General features: G+C 38.5%; 2 protein-coding genes across 16 annotated transcripts in view; one reads left to right on the top strand and one right to left on the bottom strand.

Annotated features, from left to right (window-relative positions):
• The window catches only part of Nup50 (nuclear pore complex protein Nup50), a 142,415-nt gene that overhangs the window by 43,535 nt on the left and 73,668 nt on the right, over nucleotides 1-25,212 (top strand). The gene's annotated exons all lie outside the window — the stretch shown is intronic.
• The window catches only part of Asap (ArfGAP domain of ASAP), a 109,890-nt gene that overhangs the window by 18,895 nt on the left and 65,783 nt on the right, over nucleotides 1-25,212 (bottom strand). For 14 of the 15 annotated variants that reach the window (XM_067776705.1, XM_067776704.1, XM_067776711.1 and 11 more), the window contains 7 exons: nucleotides 24,475-24,750; nucleotides 23,923-24,406; nucleotides 13,948-14,067; nucleotides 13,506-13,887; nucleotides 10,996-11,511; nucleotides 10,807-10,886; nucleotides 1,489-1,536 (listed from right to left, as the gene is read on the bottom strand). In XM_067776705.1, the coding sequence (XP_067632806.1) occupies nucleotides 1,489-1,536; nucleotides 10,807-10,886; nucleotides 10,996-11,511; nucleotides 13,506-13,887; nucleotides 13,948-14,067; nucleotides 23,923-24,406; nucleotides 24,475-24,750 (1,906 nt within the window). The remainder of the gene's footprint in view (nucleotides 1-1,488; nucleotides 1,537-10,806; nucleotides 10,887-10,995; nucleotides 11,512-13,505; nucleotides 13,888-13,947; nucleotides 14,068-23,922; nucleotides 24,407-24,474; nucleotides 24,751-25,212) is intronic. The other variant, XM_067776709.1, reaches the window with a different exon arrangement.

Here is a 25,212-nt window from a genome sequence, read left to right on the forward strand (position 1 = left end):
TCCAGAATCAACCCCGACATACAAAATGTATGCCCCGCTTGCAATGTGTTCCCACATGATACCAACCATCTCTTTAATTGTAATGTGGAACCAACGCCTTTAATACCCCTCTCATTATGGTCCACCCCTGTTGAAACAGCAAGTTTCCTTGGACTCCCGTTAGAGGATATTGACGAAAATTTGTGATCGGTCGCATCTATTGGATGGGGCGAAGCACTGCTACAACAACAACAACAACAACAACAACTTAATTTATTAACGTTATGTAAGAGCGCGCATTTCAAACTTCGTTGTGACAATTCAATAAACAAACGCCACTCGTTTGGTTCGTACCTTTGTTGCCCGGTTGCAGTCACGAGACCTAGAATATTGTTGCAAAAGACGAAATTATCCTCTTCAGTAAAGAATGGAAGTAAATTCTGGTCCCTTGCGCGGTAATACGTGATAAGCGTTCCTTTCGTTTCCGAATTCCTCTCCTTTAATCTTGAAGCCAGCAGTTGTGCTGCCAATTTTGACAGTCTAAGATCTCTAACTAAGCCATCTAGCTCATGTTGATTAAAAAGTTTAGGCTCACCAGGGTCGATAAAATCAGAATTATTGCTATCAACTTGATCGCTGCTGCTCGATGCATTCTGCTGAATTAAATCATGTTAATGGCGCCGGTATGTAGGTACTGGGGTCAGGTTCTGATGGATGTAGCACTAAGGACTGGTCGAACAGTAGTCAGCAGGTTGGGTTAAATCTATTTAGAGTGATTTCTGCGCTTTATTACTTTTATGTTTACCACACAGAAATAACAGTCGCTGTGATGGCCCGACGTCATATCATAGGAGTTTGGTACTTGAATTTAGGTCTTTTTTTATTTGCCCATAAGAGTAGTGACTCAACACAACTTTTACATACGAAACTTGGGAGTCAGAGTTTGTCATTAATTTCATATGGGGAACCGAATAAATCCATATAAGCTCATTTCACTAGGTCTGACGAATTCTAACGAAATTCCTTGAACATCTACGCCTAATAAAATAAAAAGTGTTTGGATTGTTTACACACATTCTGCTTGATCAGCTCATAATAAATAACGCAAGAGATTAGAGCAGTACCTACACCTACTATGGTAATATGACAACTGAGAAGTGTTTTGTTGTATAATACCCGTATTTTAAAAACTCAAACTGCTAGAGAGATTTGAGGGCAAATTTGAAATCAGCGACCCCGAATTGGTAAGAAACGAAAGAAAAACTCGAAGCAACAGACAAAAGGTTCTATTTTGGCCACCAATGTAATTTAACAATGCCTTTTCTAGCTAAGCATGGCTGAGGGTTTTTAGTATGGCCGGCTTTAGCAAATGTTGATGATTTTCTTGTTAATAAAATTGCTTATTTATGACGACTTAAACAAAACATATTCACAAGGAAAAAAAAATTATTGAACAAAGCAGGAAAACGACAAACACATGACTACGAAAATAACCTTTGTACTGTTTACCGTTTCTTCACTTGCTTGGGATAATCTCACTAAATTTGTTATCTTTCGCTGTAAATTAATTGTAGATATAAAATTTCATTAATTTAATTTAATATAAAATGTATGTGTTATGATTAAACTTTATTCTCACGGTTTATCGGCACAAAGCACTGTAAAAATATTATATAACGCTTCGCATTTTACAAGCGAACTGTGAGTATTGAGTAAGGCCCATTTGCAGAACGGCAGGTTATTTCTTTAGCTCAGAGTTAACTCAAAGTTAAAAATTTAACTTGCCGCTCTGCATGTGAGTCCAAATGTGTGGAATTTTATACATATACCGAAATAACAAATGATAATCATTCATTACTATGTAGTACTTTGCAGCAATTTCAAAGTAATTTTCGAAGGGCAGAATGATTTCAACTCAGATCGAGATATTTAAAACCAAATAAATAAATAAATGAAATGATTTCAGGCCGAGCTTCGCTTCCAATTTGCATCGTGTTCCTTTTAATTTTTCCTTGATCCTACGGGATCAACATGTTTAATGCCGACTCCAAACGGCATCTGCATGCAGATGCATTTTCACTGAGAAATTTTTCATGGCAGAAATACACTCTGACTGTTTGCCAAGTCATTCAGATGAATTTTCACTGAGAAATTTTTCATGGCAGAAATACACTCTGACTGTTTGCTAAGTCACAGCCGAGGGCGACCCCGTTTAAAAAGTGTTTTTTTCTAAATCTTCGATGCTGCTTTGACCGGGAGTTGAACCCACGATCTTAGAAATTGGGGATCATGCGGTGGAATTCAGTGATAACGTAAAAAAAATCCGCTAGGCACGGCATACAGACGAAAGGTTTTCAGTCCTGGGCAAACTGCTGTAAGAAGACCATGTAGCCGATGTCCAAAGAGTACTTAGGTTATGGGGGGAATACTTCTCTGCCCTCCTAAATGGAGCAAGCGATGTATCGCCAAGGAAGGATGACCCTGAGCCCACAATTGATGATGATGGAAATATTGTCCCCACCCAATTATGACGAAGTAAAAATAGCAACAATCAGATTAAAAAATAACAAGGCCGTGGGCACTGATGATTGCCTGCTTAGCTATTTAAAAACGGCGGCGAGGAGTTGGTAGGGCGCACGCATCAGCTTTTTAATGGCTAGGCGCGCAAAGGAGAGTTACAAACAAATAAATATAGTTTAAAAAAACTAAAAAACACGCTCTTAAGTAATGTAGAACTAAAAAGTTAAAAATAATTTTCAAAATTAGTTTAAAACAATAAGGAACGTAAAATACTAGTACTTTATTTATTAAACGATTTTATTTAGCTTGACTCTGAGTAGCGTTGTTTACGAATTATGTAATTGAAATTTAAGTAACTTCCCGATAAGCTACAAACTTGAAACTTGAAATATAGTTCGGAACCCGAGGACAATGCCATAAAAAGAAAACTCCACTAGGTGGCGCATGAATCGATACATTTCAAAAACTCGTATTTGTGGTCCGATTTGGCTTATATTTGGAACAAATATTACAAACAGTCCAGCAGAAGTGACACCAAAATACTTTGAGGCACATAAATTCCAACTTTGTACGTGAAATTTAAATAAAAAATTCAAGTCCCGGTAAAAGTGACATCATTTTGTAAGTGAAATTCAAAGGGGCAACATGGTTCCGAATAATAAAGAATCGAGAACATTTAAAAATAAAAAATTAATTTAAAACAAATAAGGACGGAACTGTCTTCGGCTGTGCCGAAGACTTCATACCTTTCATGAACGGGGCGAACAATAATCTTATCCCATTCGTAATATCCAAATAATCGGCTGTAAAAGATATGAAATATATAGTGGTACACTGGTTCACCTAAGCGAATTTTAAGATAAATATAAAATTAAAAAATATGTAGGTACTTTGTGTGAGGATGCAAAGTTTCACGTTTTTTGTGGTCTACATGTAAAAACTATGACCACGAATCACTTATTTCAACAATATATGACGTAAGCGTAAGTATTTGTTGAAATTTGAAGCTTCTAGCCGTAAAAAAGGGCAAAAATGACAGTTTATATGTGGTATATAATATATATACCACCGATCTCTATGATTTTTTTAGACAACAATATATGCTATATGTTGCTGATGAGATACTTTGTCAAATGTGCTTATACGTTGAAATATTTTATAGATCATAAGAACTTAGCATATAATTTCCTTTATTTTAATTTCGTGTCAATGTACTGTCATATTTTTTCTTCTGCTGAGAGCTTATACGAATTTAATTTGGAATTAATCGTTGGTCGTCAGCCGGACAAACTACAGCAGAATAAACCGTTCGTAACTATTCCGTTTTTAAACCGATTTTGCATTTTAATTATTAATTCGGACTTTTAAAAGCGTTAAATCTGCTAAGCCCGTCCAGCGATTACACTATATATGTAAGCTTTTGCTGAAATTTTACAGACAGACGGACAAGCGGACATGGCTAAATGAACTCCGCTCTTCATCCTGATTATTTCGGTATACTTATTGGTGGGTGGCCACCGTGGTGTGATGGTAGCGTGCTCCGCCTACCACACCGTATGCCCTGGGTTCATACCCCGGGCAAAGCAACATCAAAATTTTAGAAATAAAGTTTTTCTATTAGAAGAAACTTTTTCTAAGCGGGGTCGCCCCTCGGCAGTGTTTGGCAAGGGTTCCGAGTGTATTTCTGCCATGAAAAGCTCTCAGTGAAAACTCATCTGCCTTGCAGATGCCGTTCGGAGTCGGCATAAAACATGTAGGTCCCGTCCGGCCAATTTGTAGGGAAAAATCAAGAGGAGCACGACGCAAATTGGAAGAGAAGCTCGCCCTTAGATCTCTTCGGAGGTTATCATGCCTTACATTTCTTTTTTCTTTTATTGGTGGGTCTGTCTATTTCCTTTAAGGACTTACAATTTTGAGATTCGTGACGAAGTTAATATACCATTTCATTTTCATGAAAGGTATAAAAAATCTAAGCCAAACGCTTTTATTGAGAACAATACAGCTGTAGACCTTAACCGCTCTAAAACAATATTCTATAAGAACGTGCAATTAATGGCGTATGCTGACGACATTGATATTATTGGCCTGAGAACCCGCGCTTTGAGATCTGCTTACTCCAAACTGGAAAACGAAGCGGAAAAGAGGGGTTTGATGGTGCATGAGGACAAAAAAGTAACTGCAAAGGGTCAGCGCATTTTACATCTAGGCAACCACGCCACTGTTGACAGCTATAATTTCGAAATAGTGAAAGACTTCGTTTATTTGGGAAACAGCATAAACAACAAACAACAACATCAGCTTTGAAATCCAGCGCAGAATCACTATTGCCAACAAATGCTACTTTGGACTAGGTAGGCAATTGAAAAGTATAATTCCTCTCTCGGAAAACGAAAATCATCCTCTACAAGTAACTTATGGTACCCGTCCTGCTACATAGATGGTGCAGAAGCTTGGACCATGGTAATATCAGATTCGGCGGCTCTGGTAGTGTTATAGAGAAAAATTCTTCGAAAGATTTATGGTCCTCTACGCGTTGGCGACGGCAAGTACCGAAGAAGATTTAATGAAGAGCTCTACGAGCTTTACGCAGACATCAATATAGTCCAGCCTATTAAAACACAGCAGCTACGCTGGTAAGGCCATGTTATGCGAATAAACGATGATGTTTGGGCTAGGAAAGTATTTTTATCGGAACCCTCCTACGTAAGCAGATGAAAAGGGCGGTCGCCACTCCGCTGGAGGGACCACCTGAAAACGATTGGAATTCCCTTTGTGTTACCAATTAGCGCCAGTTAGCACAACGAAGAATCGCCAATTAAGAAACTAAGGTGAGCCATAGATCGATATATTTAGAAAATCCGAACTAAAATTGGAAACTCGCATTCGATTTGGAAGTAAGTAACTGGCTTTCCTTAATTCGACGGTCGTGATTCGGTACACAAGTCGATACCTTAATTCGATATCCAAAGTTCGACGAGATCGTTTCGGTTTATTCAATACATTTCCGATACATAAATTTATAATTTTGTTTGTTTGTTCACCATTTGCCATTATCAATCTTGTTAAAATTCAGTAAGATAAAATAAAAATAAAATAAATAAAAAAGGGAAGAATGAGACCAAATCTAAAAAATCATTGCTAAAGCGGCTTCCGAATAATATCCACGGTTGGTACGGGACAAATCGTATGTATTTGTTCAATTTTTGACATTAACTAAAAGAAAAACTATTGGGCAATTCACAAGATTTGAGTTGTTTCCATGGTTTTCAATATAAAGTTTGATTAATGCATAGCACATACGGCGAATAGGAGACTTTGTGAATTGCCTAAATAACTTTTGCACTCCCCGAAGAAAAGGCTTTGAAGAGATTTACAAGATATAATCGAAACAACTATCGCCTTGGAAGTTCTGATGTCACGTTGTTTAGATTTGTACTAAATTATTAAATAAATTATATAAAATTATATTTGAAAAAACCAAATACTACATTTGGTAATAGTTGTTTGAAGGTTTGTTAGGCTAGGTTTAACTGGCTGGCCCGTGAGGACCTCACATAGTTTGAATGAGTCCATAGTGTTAACAGAAGTTTGCTCAACGACCAAACTGAAAACCCCTATCAGAAACCAGGACCTATGTTATAAAATAACCCCCGTCCTTTTGGAAAATACTACATAGAAGCTTCAAAGAACCTACGCTTCTTGCTAATTCTACATAGATCTGCCGGCCTTGTCATTCCGAATAGCTGCAGCCTTAGTATGGCGAGTCCAGCAAATGGGCACAGTACGTTATCGATCGTACTTCAGCCCCCACTTCCTATATCTGCTATCACTGACGAGGTTTAATTAAAAGCATTTGACGCCAGAAGGCAGTTTCCAGTCAGAATCCATCATGAGCCCGTAGTCATCTCAATGATAATAGCAACTTTGTTAATATAAAGTTATAAAACCTGCCCATGATCTTCCAAACCTTGCACAACCGCGCTTGGTTCCTCGCCTTTCCGGTGTGGTCGATCATGTGCAGCTCTTGCCACATTGTTGTTGTTGTAGCGATAAGGATACTCCGCGAAAGCTTTAGGATGTTGATGGTCCTTTTCCGGATGCAGATCCGATACGTTCCGGTAACAAGCATCATTAAAGTACTACCAAGGCCATCTCGGGAACGATTTATTGTGACCACATTGAACCTTCTAGACCATCACACCCCTACCCCCTAGATCCATGAGGAACTTTAGGTCACCAGAGCCTCATCTTCTTAATAAATATGATACATTCATACTTGTAGCGAGCAAGAAAGTCTGTCCGTCCAATGTTTGATGACGCTATACTACTATGGCCGTATGGTCTGCTCACATGCTGCACCAAATTAAGTCTCGTTGCAGCTGTTAACGCCATGTTCTTCGCCACTAGGTCTACAGGTGAAATGTTCAGAATGGCATACATTGAAGACGTCGGGGTTGTTTTCAGGGTTCCCGTTATTCTAAGCATTGATAGCCTACATACCACATTTAATTTTTGAGATACGTTCTTTTCTGAGTGGCCGACCATCAAACAAGGACTACTTAGTATAGGATGCTCTTCACAATCGCTGCAAATATCCAAAGAAACAAAGAAGGAAATGGACCCCACGTACACCCCAGCATTCTTTCACATGCATAAAGTGCAGTCGAGGCCTTCTTCACTTTATAGTCCAACGTTGAGCTTCCACGACAACTAACTAGAATGATTCCTAGATATATAGTATACGGTTTCTACTTCAGGGTCGATTCTTCTAGCTTAAGCTTATTATATAACTCAGGATCTTATCCCGACATTAGATGCCCAGGTATGTATGTGTATCCCGAAGCGCCCAATCCGTCAATGATCTAATTGTTGGAAGGCACTTTCCACTTATGACAATCACGCTATATAAGCAACAACAACAACAACGCTATACAAGTCACTCATCATACCTGTTCTTATGTATGGCTCGGAATCAAGGACTTGGAAGAAGAGGAAGGGGGGAGACCTCCACTGAGTTGGGAGACAGGTGACCTCCCTTGGTGCTCCCAATTGGCGTCATTTATAGCGAAACAGATAGCTGGCGTAACTTGTTACAAAATGGCCAAAATCGCTTAGGCGGTTAGGCGCTAATGATAATGATGAGAGCACTCGTTATTTTGTTTGTGTTTAATGATCATGATGAGCACATCAGTTTTTGTTTCCTTTATGTTCTTTTATGGCAAAAGTTGCCATCAACCCGTTCGATCTACAGAGTGGCCACAGTTACCCCCAAAGTTTTGTCCTGAAACGAACAGGGAGTCTTGTTCGTGAAAGCCGGCCCGGCAACTGGTATGAGCTTTGTTGCGTAGATGTTGGGGTTTGAGTAGATTTTTGTTGTGCTTTCGCAAAAGCTGGTTTCAGTCGATCTATGTAATCGTCTACATTGTTTTTGTTAGCTTTGATGGTGAAATATTTTTGGTTTTTAGATACAACCTGATATGGGCCACCATATGGTGGTTGGAATGCCGGGCGAACTTTATCCTTTCGAACTAAAACTTGAGTTAAGTCTATAAGCTTCGTGGAAATAAAATGCTTGGAACTGATGTGATTCGCTGTTTGCACGAAGAACTGTCCGGGTAAACGTAATGTACTTACGTAGGCAAATTGTACAGATGTTGCATTAATATCAGGTTTAAACACGGTACGCAACCCGAGTAAAGCTATTGGTAGACAGTTTATGCAGTCTTGAGGCTGGTAATTTTTTATCGTCGTTTTCAGTGAGCGGTGCCAGCGTTCTATGAAGCCATTGGCCACACCACACCGTGTGAAATTTGTTGATGACCTCGTAACGATGCCGGCGTGGTATGAAAGGGAGTACTCCAGCTGTAGAAACTCCGCGAAGCGTTTTTAGCTGAAGATATGTATTGTTGACGTCGATGAGCTTCGGTCTTCGAAGATTCGTTAGCTGCGCCCTCTACCGTGAATGATATTTGTCACAAATTTCCTAATATAGCATGCATAGTTGGCGTTGTTGTCGTGGAAAGCTCGATCAAGTTTCCATAGGAATCTCGAAGGACTTTCCCTCCAACATGCGACGAAAGTGTTTGGTGGCCAAATACACTGCAAGTAGCTGTCTTAGGTACTATGTCTCTTTTGTGCTTCGGTGAGTTTAAGGCTGAAAGCACGAGCGTGTGAAACTGATTTGGAACGATTTGGTGTAGAAATGCATCGACGGCCTTATCGCTTGCCTCTGTACTGAGAGATATTCGTGCGTTGGTTGCTGGGTTAACAAACAGTGCTGCGTTTGCCAGCGCCTTTTTGCATTCCTTCAAATGGTGTATGCTTTCCTCACTCCATTTAATACGCTTTGTATCGCAGTTTTTTATTTACAGAGATAAGCTTAACGAATGGTATTTGATGATGTACAGCTTACGAGCTTTGATATCAACAGTTTACATCGAAGGTGCGTCGAGATTTTGTGCTACCGAAAGCAATAAACGACATTTGCTACTCATTCTGGGGCCATATCGAATTATGGAAAGCCAATCCTGGAAATTTGGTTGGAACCCGGTGACAATGCAACATGGGGGGAAAATGTACAAGGTGGCGCGCTGATCGAGATATTCGGAACATTATACAGATCGAATCTATTCTGGCAAGCTACCAACGGAAGCTAATAACATAGCTTAGAACTCGGTGCCAACATTGCATGAGATAAACAAAATTGCATGCACGAATAATTTAAACTAAAGCTGGACCATTTCAACCGATTTTGAAGTAAATTGCCCGTGATTTAAAGAATAACAATACAGAAAGAAACTAAAAGGAAAACCACCACTCAGTTAAAGCCGAGACTGTGCTAAATGTATCTTTAAAGCTTTCTTTTATTTTCTTTAGCTATTTTTTAAAAACTTCTAGGGAAGTATCTATTAATTCGAAAAGTTTCCATTTCGTCTTATTTAGAGTGGCAAGACCGGAAAAATTTGTTTACGATACATAGAACTACACAATTTCCAGTTTAATTCAGAAAATTACAATTCAAGTTCAGAAAATTACAATTCAAGTTCAGAATTTCCAATTTAAATTCAGAAATTTACAATTCAAGTTCAGAAATTCCATTTTAAATTCAGAAATTTATATTTCATATTCAGAAAGTTACAATTCCAGTTCAGAAATTCCAATTTAAGTTCAGAAAATTACAATTCAAGTTCAGAAAAATACATTTCAAGTTCAAAAAAAATACAATTCAAGTTCAGAAAATTACGATTCAAGTTCAGAAAATTTCAATTCAAGTTCAGAAATTTTGTCAGGATTTTTTTCTTTCATGCAATTGCATTTAAAGTATGTAACATGGTAAATGTTAGCGGTAATAATATGATTCAAGGATATGAAGGCCTACTATCTGTTAATAAAGCATTGGACTTCTTAACTCACTTAAAGCAATTTTGCTCACATGAAGGAGATAGCGAAAAAAACGGTGTCCTCTCTTCTCTCTCCTCCACTCATAAGAGGTCAGTTACAAGGGCATCCAGCTATATTCTACATAAAGGTCACAAGCACATTGATCTGCATTGAGTACGACAGCAGTGATGACGAAAGCAACGGAGCGTCCACAATCTCGCAAGTAACGTATAAGTACTGTCAAGTCAAGACTTCCTACACCTGCCTCTCGTAACTCTGTGGAGGTCTCCCCCTTCCACTGCTTCCAAACTGCGGTGTCGACTGAAGTACTTTCATGGCCGGAGCGTCCTCTTGCACTTGTTGCAAAGAGTTATCCTCCGTTTGATTTCTTAGCTCGGGATGTACACGCCTTGGAGAAAACTTGGGGTACAGTATATACAAGCCACCATTGTCAACGAAGCATCAACACTTCCGCAAATAACATATTACATAGTATTGCATTACGTATTGTGAATTGGAATAACGTTTGAAAAATAACACCCTACTTATAATTTTCTGAACTTGAAATGCAATTTTCTGAACTTGAATTCTAATTTTCTGAACTTGAAATGAAAATTCTGAACTTGATTGTAATTTTCTGAACTTTAATTGTAATTTTCTGAATTTAAATTGGAATTTCTGAACTTGAACTGTAATTTTCTGAACTTGAATTGGAAAATCTGAACTTGAAGTGTAAATTTCTGAACTTGAATTGTAAATTTCTGAATTTAAATTGGAAATTTTGAACTTGAATTGTAATTTTCTGAACTTGAATTGCAATTTTCTGAACTTGAGTTGTAAATTTCTGAACTTAAACAGGAAAAGGTGTAGTACAAAATATTATTGATTGATTTGGTTATGTGTCATAATAGAAGAATGATGACTTACCTTTCTGGGTGGCGCTACAGGTCCCGCATCTTCCATAGAGCAAATACTCTCATTTGATTGACCATTCGAAATACCGCGGTCTATCCAATTAAATTAAAAAAATTATAACTCACAAAACTGTTAATAATTTTACATTATACAAAATATTAATTTAGAAAATTCTAGTTACATTTAGATGAGAAAATTTACCTGGAGGTGGTCCGGGTGGCGGTATTTTCGGTCTCGTTAAAGCCGATTTGTCTACATGCTTTAGCATAGGAATTTCTCCTGCAGGTGGCAAAACCAATTTCGCACCCGCTAAATGAAAATTTCGATTTACTGACTCACCACTCGGTGAACGTTTATGCCCGAATGTAGTCAAAACTGGAAGGATATTACCACTACCGACACTGCCCCCACCTGGATCTTGTGAAACCACTTGTGCCTTCTCATAGCGATCGTAGAAACTATGCATAGCACCATGACTACTACTTATCCGTGGACTACCGTCCATTGAACGCAAATGTGGCAGAGTACCATACACAACATCCATAGATTGATTTTTATGATTTAAATTTCGTAAATCGCTTGTATCGAAATTTTGTGAATGACGAGGTGGATGAGGCAATGTGCCATACATGGAATTAGTTGTTGTTGTATTAAGAGCTGATGACACACCGGGTGGAGGACCTGGTGCGGTGCGTTTTTTAAGTGAATTCATATTTGCTATATATAAAAATTTTATGAAATAATTTTTACATATTTTTTTTTATAATTAGCCAGGCGACATTCAATTTTATTCTTTATTGAACAATTTTTTTTTGAAGAGATTGTAGTTTCGAAGTAAGCCTACATATAAGCTTTCGTAGTTCGAAATTGAACCCTTTTTAATGCTTTCTATTTATTAAGGGCCACTTCCAGAGCGCATGTGTGGAGGCCCCCACCAAAATGAATCATTTACGTCATAAGTAATTTCTTGGTTTGGTCTCAATTTTGAAATATCAGAAATTGAATCACCGGTAATTGACTGGGACCCGCTTAACGAACTCTGATATATGATTCTGATTCAGCGGTACAAACCCCATGCAAATACATGTGTCGTATTACCAGATCGTCCAACAGTTTTTGTGTGTTGTGTAACAAAAGGAGGCAGATTACGCCTACATTTTCATTACCAGCCCAATTCTAAACCAAAATTCCTTGCTAGTTTTTACTCTTCTCTCATTCCTCGTTTTCTAATTAGAAAATCCTTGGGAGTTTTTTTCAGTTCTCCATTTTCTTTTATTCTGAACAATGTTCGAAAAAGGGAAAACCGGTTTAGGTGAAAGGCAGGTATTATGAATGTGATTGAAAGGGAGATTACTCTGGTGTTTTAAAGGAAGTTTTTCACTTGTAAATTTGAAGGGAATGTATAAAAATAATTTAAGTAAATTGTTCCTTTTACGAAAAAAATACTAATACTTACATCAACATCCCACCATAATACTCTTTATTTTAACTCGAAAAGTATTCAAATAAGTAACGGAAGAGCTCTTAGTAAATTTGATGCAGCCATGATGGAAATGTACAATAAATGTCATTTGGCAAAACAGCTGACTTCGAACACTCGAAATTCCTATTCGCCAATTATCGTTCTCCCTACAAGAAAAGAATTGGAGGAATTTTCCCGCGCGAACAAAAAATCCGCGAGAAAAAAAATCCGAGGGAATATTAAGAAGTGGTCTGTATACAATTAATAAAAAAAAGCGGAGACACAACTTTTTGCAGAATATACATATATATATACTTTTTATATATTATTTTATGACACAGAAACTACAGAAGAAAAAATGTCGACATATTTTTATTTTATGGCTTTTCTTTTCTGGACAAAAATTTGACCCTCATGTTCACTCTTAAACTCTAACTTTTTGGCTAATGGAGTTTTCTTTTCTGTAATGTGCAAAACTACTGGGTGTAACGTTCGATCAGGATCTACATTTGGCAAGCACGCAACCGCAGTTGTGCGGCCGCGTCCCCCATATGGTCACCGAGCCTAAGGCATACTCATTGGAGAAAACACCACTCTCAAAATTGATACAGGTTGTGTTCTTATGTCCCCAAAACACCATTCACACAGTGATGCAAGGCTACTCCCCATAAGGGAGAGAAATGAAATGCTGACCAAACAGAAACCAGGGTATACAAAGCGAATGCCGTTCTTAAAGTCAAATACCCTCTCGCAGTAGAGGAAAGCTTCTTTCCCAGGGAGACATCATGTGGGTCCTGCTTGTAACGTATCCCCACATGACACCAACCATTTTTTCAATTGTAACACTCCTTTTTCTCTAGTCCACCCCTGTTGAAACTGCAAGTTTTGCTGGACTCCCATTAGAGGATATTGATGACAATCTGCGAGAAGTCGCATCTATTGGATGGGACGAAGTACTGCTACAACAACGTCATCCTAGTTCAAAAGTTAGAATCCGAGAGTGTAATAGTTAATGGTAGCTCTTTTCGTATTCAGAACTAATAGTGCCATTAGTTTCAAAAAATAAAACGCCATTAAGTAAGCGCTAAATACTTATTATGATTGATTGTTTATAAAAAAATCATGTTAGCTTCATAGCAATAGCATCAAATGCAAAAGTAAAGTTGATGGTTAGTTGCAGTTCCTAGATCCATTAGTCTCTGTCGCCTGGACTATAAATAAATTTCAAAATAATAAATTTGACACTTGCCTGTAGATGTAGACTTGCGCGCCCCTGATAGTTGCACTAGTTCACTACTGACAATACTTCTAGAGACGCGCCCACTTTGGCTGGAAGTAGAACTTGGACTTGAACCACCAACACCTCCGCCAACATTATTGCTACCGCGGCCCCCGCCACTTTCAACACTACCGCCACCACCACTTAAATACTGACCCATCGAAACATGCTGTTTGGGCGAGGTACCAGCCGATTGTGGATAGGCGGCGACACCGGACGGCAATGGAAACTGTCTACTTGGACAGTTAGCAATTGGACTAGAACTGCTTTGTATTGAATCACATGTTGAGGAACGGGAACGTAACACTGGTGAATCGCCGCCAGCGAAGCTTGGTGGACGTGAACGTGACTTCTGTCGTTTTAGAAAAATAGTTATTATTTACTTTACTTAACAGTGCATTTTTAATAGTACCCGCTCATCGATCACCGTATCGTCATCGGAGAAATCTGTAGACCCATCTTCATTTGGCAAATTCCAATCGGTATTAATATGATCGAAAGCGCTCTTTTCACGTCGCATGGCACACTCAATCTGCACACGAGAAATAAAGTTCAAAATCAATTAATATAATTATAATATGCAAACCATGGCGGACCCACATAGGTGACGTCTGGAAACTATCTGATCGGTACTTTTTTAATAACTTTCAACTTTTGGTGCAGTGCGAATTTGACATTAGTTCAACGAACTGCAAAAAGAAAGTGCATGGAATTTTTACTTTTGTGTTTGTACGCAAGTCGCCCTGCTGCCCTTTTGTATGGTTCCGCCACGTTGCAAACATAATTTTATCTCTTCTTTGATATTTGTGTCAAAGCTGCAGACAGTTTACAGACTCAAGCCACCTTCAAAAAACATGTATTGCTGAACGCGGTTGGTTTATGCGGATGTGTGGATCTGATCTGAAAACTACACATTTATATTCGAAAATGCCTCGTAAGTTTAGAAACCTCAATGCAATAGTAAAAGTGATGTCAACTAATCTCACTTTATCGGCAGCTCTATTTGCCCGTATTTACTTGTACTACAGAAGTAATAAATTCAAAATAAATAAGTTTTCTGTTTTGTCTATAATCTTTTGAGGAATACAAAATTATGTTGATCTTAATGCCTAAAAAATTCTGGTAGCGGTTTATATAGTTATTATATTTCTAAACGTATAGTAAAATCTACTCGGATCGGAGTAGAACTCAAATCCATCCATCATCCATCTTCTATTATTACATTATGATACATAAAAATGTAAGGCGCGATAACCTCCGAAGAGTTCTGAGGCCGAGCTTCTCTTCCAATTTGCGTCGTGCTCCTATTTTTTTTGTTCCTACAAATTGGCGTGATGGGACCTACTTGTTTTATGCCGACTCCGAACGGCATCTGCAAGGTAGATGAGTTTTCACGGAGAGCTTTTCATGGCAGAAATACACTCGGAGTGCTTGCCAGACACTGCCGAGGAGCGACTCCGTTTACAAAAATTTTCTTCTAATTGAAAAAACTTGTTTCTAAAGTTTTTGATGTTGCTTTTCCCGTGGCGTGAACCCAGGATCTTCGGTGTGGTAGGCGGAGCACGCTACCATCACACCACATGGAAAAATTAGAGAAGGTTATACCATTCTCTGCAATATATTCGTCCAAAAAAATAATTTCATATTAGCTTAAACATATAAGGTGGGTCCGCGAACACGAAACACTTTTCCCACAGTCATTGACGAATGACTGTTGAAACATATATGCCAATTACTTTAATAAGCGTTTGCTGTACCTAGTGATACACCTAACTTTCGATACCATGGCAACCACCGGATAGCCAACCATATACACCCTGCAAAAATCGCGAGTACTCCATGCATGCATGTATGGAGTACTCGCTATGGACTAAGCGAGTGCACCAAAATTAACCACAATTCATACAAAAAATATGGTCCAATTAACATTGCGATGTCCTAGGACTGGACCATATACCCTAACTCCGCATTACATCAGAGTAATCCATGGAATACCCACAGTCCAATAAACATCGTGTAGTGATTACAATCGTTAAAAACGAGCAATGATCGGCTTATAATATGTTCATGTAGAAACATGAGTTGGTCCATTGCTGCATTACAGGGGAGTATAATGGTAGGTACTCCAGTATGACATAAGTGGACCACATGATCCAAGGATTTTTGCAGGGCAGCTGTTTATTACCTCCATTAATAAACCATAGGTCATCGGTTGATCAAAGCCGTAAAACACTGGCTGCTTCCACGAGGACTTCAAACCACGTGCAATAACGACTTGACCGTTAAGCCTGGGCGTGCGAACGACATCGCATAAGGGATCGTGCTAATACACTGTAGCGACGCTCATTTCATTGAGAGCTAGAAATGTCAAACGGTATTCTGGTTGCAGTTCAGCGATGTTTTGCATTTCTTCAATAATGAAATTAACATGTGTAAACGTGTAGTTTATCGATTGACGATTTATTGCAGATTATGGTATATGTAAACGTACAAAATCGGCAAACTCTTTTGTTAACTTAAGCTCGGAGAACGCACTTTTAAGATCAAAATTTTCTAGTCTAACAATGGCAGAACGTGGACCACTTAGAATATGAGTATCAACCTGGCTCACCCTCTACCATATGACGAATACCTAAACTGTAACACTAATCCCGCTAACACCAACCTGTTTATGGTTCAAACTGCTTGTTTCCTTAGACTTTGATATGTGGGTGTGCCCATTGGGTAAGGATGAATACTTACCACGAACTTAACACAAGGATAGACTGGACGGATTGACAACAATATTGTGTCCCCCAGCGGGTAAGGGGGTAAGAATATACCCGCGGTAGGTATGCCTGTCGTAAAAGGCGACTAAAATACCAGATTCAAGGGGTGTGTAGCGCAATCCTTCAGGTTGCCAGCGCAATATATAGCTTCTCCAAACCTAATTGTCAACCTCACCTATTCGCGGCGAATCCTGTTTCACTAACAGACGAGGTTCCTCATGGAACTTGAGGGTGGGGAGGGAGGGGATGGCCTGAAAGTTTAATGTGGCCACATAAATCGTTCCCGAGATGGTCGGGCTAGCACCTTAATGGTGCTGTGGTACCGGAGCGTACCGGATCTGTATCCGGCAAAGGACCATCACATCGATAACACTCCCCAAAGCCTTCGGGGAGCAACCTTTTCGCTACAACAACAACAACACAACAATATTGTGAATGCAATAGATGTCACCTTGAAAATCATCCTGCTTTTCGGTTAAAACTTTAAGTAATAAGAAAGGGATCACGGCGTCGAGTCTTATCTTCCATAAAAAAGACGGAGGATTAAGACTTGGTTGGTATTCAAATTTTTTAAATACCAATCATGATACAACTTGCGTATGGTAAAACCGTTCTGTTTGAGTTCGTCATTACCATGGTACAATAAAATTAAAGAAAACAAACTCTTTTAAAAACAAGTAAGGAAGGCTAAGTTCGGGTGTAACCGAATATTACATACTCAGCTGAGAGCTTTGGAGACAAAATAAGGGAAAATCACCGTGTAGGAAAATGAACCTAGGGTAACCCTGGAATTTGTTTGTATGACATGGGTATCAAATGGAAGGTATTAAAGAGTATTTTGAAAGGGAGTGGGCTATAGTTCTATAGGTGGACGCCATTTCTGGATATCGCCATAAAGGTGGGCCAGGGGTGACTCTAGAATTTGTTTGTACGATATGGGTATCAAATGGAAGGTGTTAATGAGTATTTTAAAAGGGAGTGGTGGCATGTGTGAAGGCGTTTTCGAGATATGGACCGAAATGTGGACCAGGGTGACCCAGAACATCATCTGTCGGGTACCGCTAATTTATTTATATATGTAATACCACGAACAATATTCCTGCCAAGATTCCAAGGGCTTTTGATTTCGCTCTGCAGAACTTTTTCATTTTCTTCTACTTAATATGGTAGGTGTCCACCCATTTTGCAAAGTTTTTTTCTAAAGTTATATTTTGCGTCAATAAACCAATCCAATTACCATGTTTCATCCCTTTTTTCGTATTTTGTATAGAATTATGGCATTTTTTTCATTTTTCTTAACTGTCGATATCGAAAAAGTGAGCTGAGTGAACTGAGTTTAGTAAAGATATATCGATTTTTGCTCCAGTTATCGTATTAACGGCCGAACGGAAGGACAGACGGTCGACTGTGTATAAAAACTGGGCGTGGCTTCAACCGATTTCGCTCTTTTTCACAGAAAACAGTTATCGTCCTAGAATCTAAGCCCCTACCAAATTTCACAAGGAGTGGTAAATTTTTGTTCGACTTATGGCATTAAAAGTATCCTAGACAAATTAAATGAAAAAGGGCGGACCCACGCCCATTTTGAAATTTTCTTTTATTTTTGTATTTTGTTGCACCATATCATTACTGGCGGCCACCGTGGTATGATGGTAGCATGCTCCGCCTGCCTCACCGTATGCCCTGGGTTCGCACCCCGGGCAAAGCAACATCAAAATTTTAGAAATAAGGTTTTTCAATTAGAAGACAATTTTTCTAAGCGGGATCGCCCCTCGGCGAGCGCTCCGGGTGTATTTCTGCTTAGAAAAATTGTCTTCTAATTGAAAAACCTTATTTCTAAAATTTTGATGTTGCTTTGCCCGGGGTGCGAACCCAGGGCATACGGTGAGGCAGGCGGAGCATGCTACCATCATACCACGGTGGCCGCCAGTAATGATATGGTGCAACAAAATACAAAAATAAAAGAAAATTTCAAAATGGGCGTGGGTCCGCCCTTTTTCATTTAATTTGTCTAGGATACTTTTAATGCCATAAGTCGAACAAAAATTTTACAATCCTTGTGAAATTTGGCAGGGGCTTAGATTCTAGGACGATAACTGTTTTATGTAAAAAAGGGCGAAATCAGTTGAAGCCACGCCCATTATTTATACACAGTCGGCCGTCTGTCCTTCCGCTCAGCCGTTAACACGATAACTTGAGCAAAAATCGATATATCTTTACTAAACTCAGTTCACGTACTTATCTGAACTCACTTTGTATTGGTATAAAAAATGGCCGAAATCCGACTATGGCCACGCCCACTTTTTCGATTTCGAAAATTACGAAAAATTAAAAAAATGCCATAACTCTATACCAAATAAGAAAAAAGGGATGAAACATGGTTTATAAAAAAACTTCGTAAAATGGGTGTGACACCTACCATATTAAGTAGAAGAAAATGAAAAAGTTCTGCAGGGCGAAATTAAAAGCCCTTGGAATCATGGCAGGAATAGTGTTCGTGGTAGTACATATATAAATAAAGTAGCGGTACCCGAAAGATGATGTTCTTGGTCACCCTGGTCCACATTTCGGTCCATATCTCGAAAACGCCTTCACATATACCACCACTCCCTTTTAAAATACTCATTAACACCTTTCATTTGATACCCATATCGTACAAACAAATTCTAGAGTCACCCCTGGTCCACCTTTATGGCGATATCTCGAAAAGGCGTCCACCTATAGAACTAAGGCCCACTCCCTTTTACAATACTCATTAACACCTTTCATGTGATACCCATATTGTACAAACGCATTCTAGAGTCAACCCTGGTCCACCTTTATGGCTATATCTCGAAAAGGCGTCCACCCATAGAAATAAGGCCCACTCCCTTTTAGAATACTCATAAGCACCTTTCGTTTGATACCCATATTGTACAAACGCATTCTAGAGCCACCCCTGGTCCACCTTTATGGCGATATCTCGAAAAGGCGTCCACCTATAGAACTACGGCCCACTCCTTCTTAAAATACTCATTAACACCTTTCATTTGATACCCATATCGTACAAACAAATTCTAGAGTCACCCCTGGTCCACCTTTATGGCGATATCTCGAACAGGCGTCCACCTATAGAACTAAGGCCCACTCCCTTTTAAAATACTCATTAACACATTTCGTTTGATACCCATATTGTACAAACGCATTCTAGAGTATAGAACTATGGCCCACTCCCTCTTAAAATACTCTTTAATACCTTCCATTTGATACACATGTCATACAAACACATTCCAGGGTTACCCTAGGTTCATTTTCCTACACGGTGATTTTCCCTCATTTTGTCTCCATAGCTCTCAGCTGAGTATGTAATGTTCGGTTACACCCGAACTTAGCCTTCCTTACTTGTTTTCTTTTTAATTTAAAATAACTATGAAAGTAATTTAGTCGTATCCGTTAATATGAAATCCATCAAAATTAGAAAAATTCGTAACATTTTTCAATATGGTAGCTTGTTTTTGGTGAAATTTTCATTGTCCCCGCTAAAGTCAAGTGGCTAATGTCACACTAAATGGAACTACTTCCATTTTTTGTATCAAGGTCATTACTATTTTCGACTTTAGATAACATAAAAAAAATTCGACATCTGTCAAAAAATAAATACTCATATTCCCAAAGAAACAAATTATGTATATAAATAAAAAAAAAAAATTTGTTTCGAAATAATTAAAAGGAGCTGCAGTGTTCACGGATGTGTAAAGTTTTTCAAGTTTCCCAAAATACGATGAACTAGTACCCGTCCTGTTTGCTCAGCGAAGTAGGGACTAGTGCAATTTTTGGCCGTCAAAAACCGTCTTAACCATGATACAAAAAAGACGGTAGTTCCACGCAAAATTGTTTGACGTATTTGGGGATTTTTGAAGTTTCATAATGTTTGTTGTTTTGCCAGAAGCGTTGCCATACCGTTACTGTTTAAGGCGAAATTGTGGAAATTTCCTTTAGGATGAAAACGCAATGGTCATCTGAGACAATAATAATATGCTTTAGCACGATTTATGTGTATATATATCGATTGAGAATAAAGTAAAAAATGCAATTTTATTGAAAAATAGTGGATAATGACTGATACATTGGTTAATGACTCATATATTTATGGCAGCTTGACCCGTAGACAGAAAAAAAATACACGAAAAATCCTGTTGTTCTAGCATGGCCCTATTATCATGCCCCTACAGTGGATATTTCTCAAGGCATGTTGATAAAAAGTGTACCTCCAAAGCCTGCACATCTATGTCAATGCTAAAAGGGCACAGAATGTGTATAAACGGGGCTGCCCCAAGGTGACCCCAGGTACAACTGGCAAAAACACTCTCATAACAAGTGGCTAACCTGCAGAGCTACAGGGTAATGTTCTCCCTAAAAAATGGTTTGACAATTCCCTCCTAAAGCGCAATGCTTGAATTATACAATAAATAAAAAAATAAAAAAATGTGGACTTGTAGCCAATTTATCAAGAAATTGTGGTGTCGGTTTATAAGGACCTCCTTTGAGCAAGCAATTGACAAACGTGTATGTTTTGTCAAAATGTTCTGAGCAAACGTACGGACACTTAAGAAGGCTATATTCACTTGCTTTGCATACTTCGATCCATGTTTCTTCCATCAAAACAATTTTCAGGAGCTCAAAAACTTATTAAAAACCTTTTCTAGGCTGATATTTCGTATTAAAATATTTCCAAGGCATGGGACTAATTTTTTTTCTTTTTTATTTAAAATAACTATGAAAGTAATTTAGTCGTATTCGTTAATATGAAATCCATCAAAATTAGAAAAATTCGAAACATTTTCCAATCTGGTGGTAGCTTGTTTTTGGTGAAATTGTCATTGTCCCCGCAAAAGTCAAGTGGCTAATGTCACAGTAAATGCCTCCATTTTTTGTATCATGGTCTGTCTAAACGGTTAACTGACTGTAAAAAAAAGAAGAAAAGATGTTCTTATTTTATTGCAGGTGGCCGCGAAAAACAAGAAAAAACATTAAAGAATGGCAAGAATACTGGGAGAAACCACCAAGAACTGCATTCACTGCAGGATTACTACACGTTTGTATGTATGTGATATTGTGAACTTAAAATTTTTGTTAAGCATGTTTATTTATTAAAGGTTTAATTTTTTAATATTTTAAGGTTGATTGAATAGTTTTACAACATTTGTATCCCCACTGTCTCCAATTTTATGAGAACAATTATCTGAGCACAAAGGTGGACTGTCTTATGGAATCTCCCATAAGTAATATTTTCATAAACAATTTTTAAAAAATCCAGTCACAATTTGTGGGTTTAGTGCATTAATACGAAAAAGTACTATGTTTAATACTATTTCACAAAACGGGGTCTTCTATTCTTCCACTTTCGCCTTCGTATTGTATGGGGGTTTTCAAAAGGAGCTGGCTTTACATAAATCACCTTGTCGTTATTACATTATGCTTGGGCATGATGCAATAAACAAGACAGGTGAAGTCTATATTACAAAATGGAGTCGTATTAGACAATGTTCGTTCTCATAAATTTAAGTGTTGCTTTTTGTCTTGTCTGCAGCGTTGATTTGTCATACAAAATACTAAATTCGCCCCTTTCTGAAACATGTCACATGCAGGAAATAACACTTGCGGTCTGCATTTTCTTTTTCCGACGGTCGTTATGTTTTTTGTTTTTTTTTTTTTTTGTACATGAAAAAATGCCCGATGGCATTACCTTAGTTTTATGGCGTTGATTTCGAGGGTATTATTTTCCTGCGGCAGAATTAAGAAGCCAACATTTGGTCAACGGAACGGAATGGCTGAATCTTCGGAGTATCACATAGTTCACAACAAAGGAATATGGAAACAGACCATTCCCGTCAGTGAGTTGATTGAAGATCTGGAACATCATGAAGCTGAGGACTAGTATATGGGAGCGGTATACGGTACCAAGACCCAACATTTACCTATGTAAACATTGCACAAAAAGATGTATAACGGAAGAAGTTCTGCAGCAACGATGTTTCTGGCTAACCCTGGAAACATTTAGAACATAAAACACTCCCAGCCTTACGGTCAAACCTGACCGACGTTGTTCTGACTATCTATTCTGCCGCCTCTCTTTTATCTCACTCTCTTCTTCCTCTATGGACACATTCAGTCTATGTGATATCTTTTTCGACCGTGGAGTTAAAACCCTATGCATTCTTCTTGTTTACTTTAATCGGTCCATTCACTTTTCCTATCCCTTTCATTCTTTCGTAAATCTTCCCTCTTATACTCTTACTCTCCCTCCTCTTGCTCTTATCTAAGTTTAACTCTCACTATTATTCTAATTATTATCATAATGTTATTCTTGTTGTTGTTGTTGTAGCGATAAGGTTGCTCCCCGAAGGCTTATCGATGTGATGGTCCTTTGCCGGATACAGATCCGGTACGCTCCGGTGACACAGCACCATTAAGGTGCTAGCCCGACCATCTCGGGAACGATTTATATGGCCACATTAAACCTTCAGGCCATCCCTCTCTCACCAACCTCAAGTTCCAAGAGGTGAGGTGTTAGTGAAACAGGATTCGCCACGGATAGGTGAGGTTGACAATTGGGTTTGGAGAAGCTGTATATTGCGCTGGCAACCTGAAGGGTTGCGCTACACAGCCCCTTGAATCTGGTATTTTAGTCGCCTCTTACGACAGGCATACCTACCGCGGGTATATTCTGACCCCCTAACCTGCTGAGGGAAAATGTTAGTCTGCCTCCTTCATCTCAACCTCTTATTCCTACTTTTCCTCAAACCACTACCCTCATTCTTTTACTCACCCTCTTCTTATTGTTCCTTTTACTGTTGTTAATGGTGCTTTGCTGGATATAGATTCAGTACTTCCGGTAACAAGCACTATTAAGGTACTACCGACCACCGCGGAAACGATTTAATATGACCATATTGAACCTTCTATGTTTCACGAGGAACTTGGGGTCACCAGAGCCACGCCTGCTAAATATGTGTATGATGCATGCATATTTCAAACGTAGGTGAGGTTGACAAATGGGATGCGGAAGCTATGAATTGCGCTTATCAATCCCTTGAATACCTTCGCCATTTCCACTTTTTTTATTTTCTTTTTCCTTCGATTTTCCTTTTTCAATGTAGAATTTAGTACGAAAGAAGCAAGATAGTACAAAAAATTATCTCTTCCTGCTACTTGAAAATTCATGATCGGACTATGAGGACCGTAAAATTTTTTTGTTATACCACTGAATTAAGCTGTCTGATTTTATTGCGTCATAAGCTTGGGTATAGAAAATGTAGAAACCCTAGACAATTTTTCACAAATATATTTTGTTATTGCATGTAGAAAACTTTTGAAAGTAAAGTGGAAGACTTTCTACGTTTTCTATGGATTCTAGGCAGAGTAAATACCCCTAATTTATTCATTTTTTCTCTAATGTCTTAATATGGGAACTTTCTTTCTGATTCACGACATAAAAAACTGTCTAAAAAAAAATACCACACATGACGAAGATGACAATATTGCAAGCTTTGTGAGCTCCGTAATTATTCCAGCGTTACATGCTTCCAGTACCTATGAATCTGTTTCCCTGCTATTTGCATTTTAGCGTATGCACTTACCAGCTCTTTGCAAGCATTATGGCCCATTTCTTTGGCAATATCCAGTGGTGTTTTATTTTGTGAATTTCTCAATTCATAATCGGCACCTGAACGCAAAAGCAATTTTATACATTCACGTCGATCATGTAACGCACATAAATGTAGTGCAGTATTTTTACCGATGGCATCTATAATACTTGGCGGATTTGTGGCCTTATTTAGACCCTTTGGTGGCATATTTTGTATAAGAAAATCAACAATATGTAACGTTGAACCCATTATTTCTCTTAACACAGCCAAATGTAATGCGGTCTCGCCTGCATCTGACGAGGGTAAACAACAAGTGAGATCAGCACCCTCTGCCCATACCTGCAACAACTGGCTCATGTCTGCATTAACTATAGCTTGTTCAAGATCACAACGCAATTCGCTGTCGTCAGCACAGGTGCGCATTACATAACGTTTCGCTACATATTTGGCGCGTATAAAGTCGTATCGTTCTTCCCTATTAATATAAATCATACATTTATATTGCATAAAATTAATTTAATTTTTATCATCGCCGATACTTACATTGTACTATCAGGGGCGAGTTTACCCTTGCCTAATGTCGCCTCCATAATTTCGTTTAACGTATTATTGCCCATGGCACGTGCAATCAATAAATTAGCTGTGGTTAAATTATCCAATATTAAACTTTGTATGCGTGAATGATGTACACCCAAATCTCGATGAACACCCGAACATTGAATGCAAACAAGTATGCCAAAGTTAAGACTTATCCATGTGACATCATTACGTGATCCACAATCACAACACTGGTCATTACCCGGTAACATTTGGACGTATCTACAATGGAATGAGATATATTAATATTTAAATTTAATTATCTATTACCACATGTTTTATATTACATAATTAAAATTTTTCTAATATATTGTGACGAATATTAGCATCACTAAGTGATACTAACATCACTAAGCGGTTGTTAAAAGAAGGCACAACAACAATAAAGCAAGCTGCCACTCTTGTGTACGTAAACAAATCAATCATCATTTACGCACATACATACAAGGCAACGGAGAGATACTCACAAGCGCATGTAGTCATCGGCCGAAGTGGTGCTCACTCATACACACGCATATGGCTGCAAATTACAAATATACATGTATATGGCTTGTAACCAAGCATGAAGTTCACGAAATTACTAGACCTTAGGAGAAATGGGTGAACGAGGAAACCGAGAGCATAAAAGCAGCGCAAGCTGAAGCTTGACTAATCAGTTTGAATTAAACAAGCAATTAGTTGTGA

The sequence above is a fragment of the Eurosta solidaginis genome, chromosome 3 (assembly GCF_040869045.1).
Source record: "Eurosta solidaginis isolate ZX-2024a chromosome 3, ASM4086904v1, whole genome shotgun sequence".
NCBI lineage: Eukaryota > Metazoa > Arthropoda > Insecta > Diptera > Tephritidae > Eurosta > Eurosta solidaginis.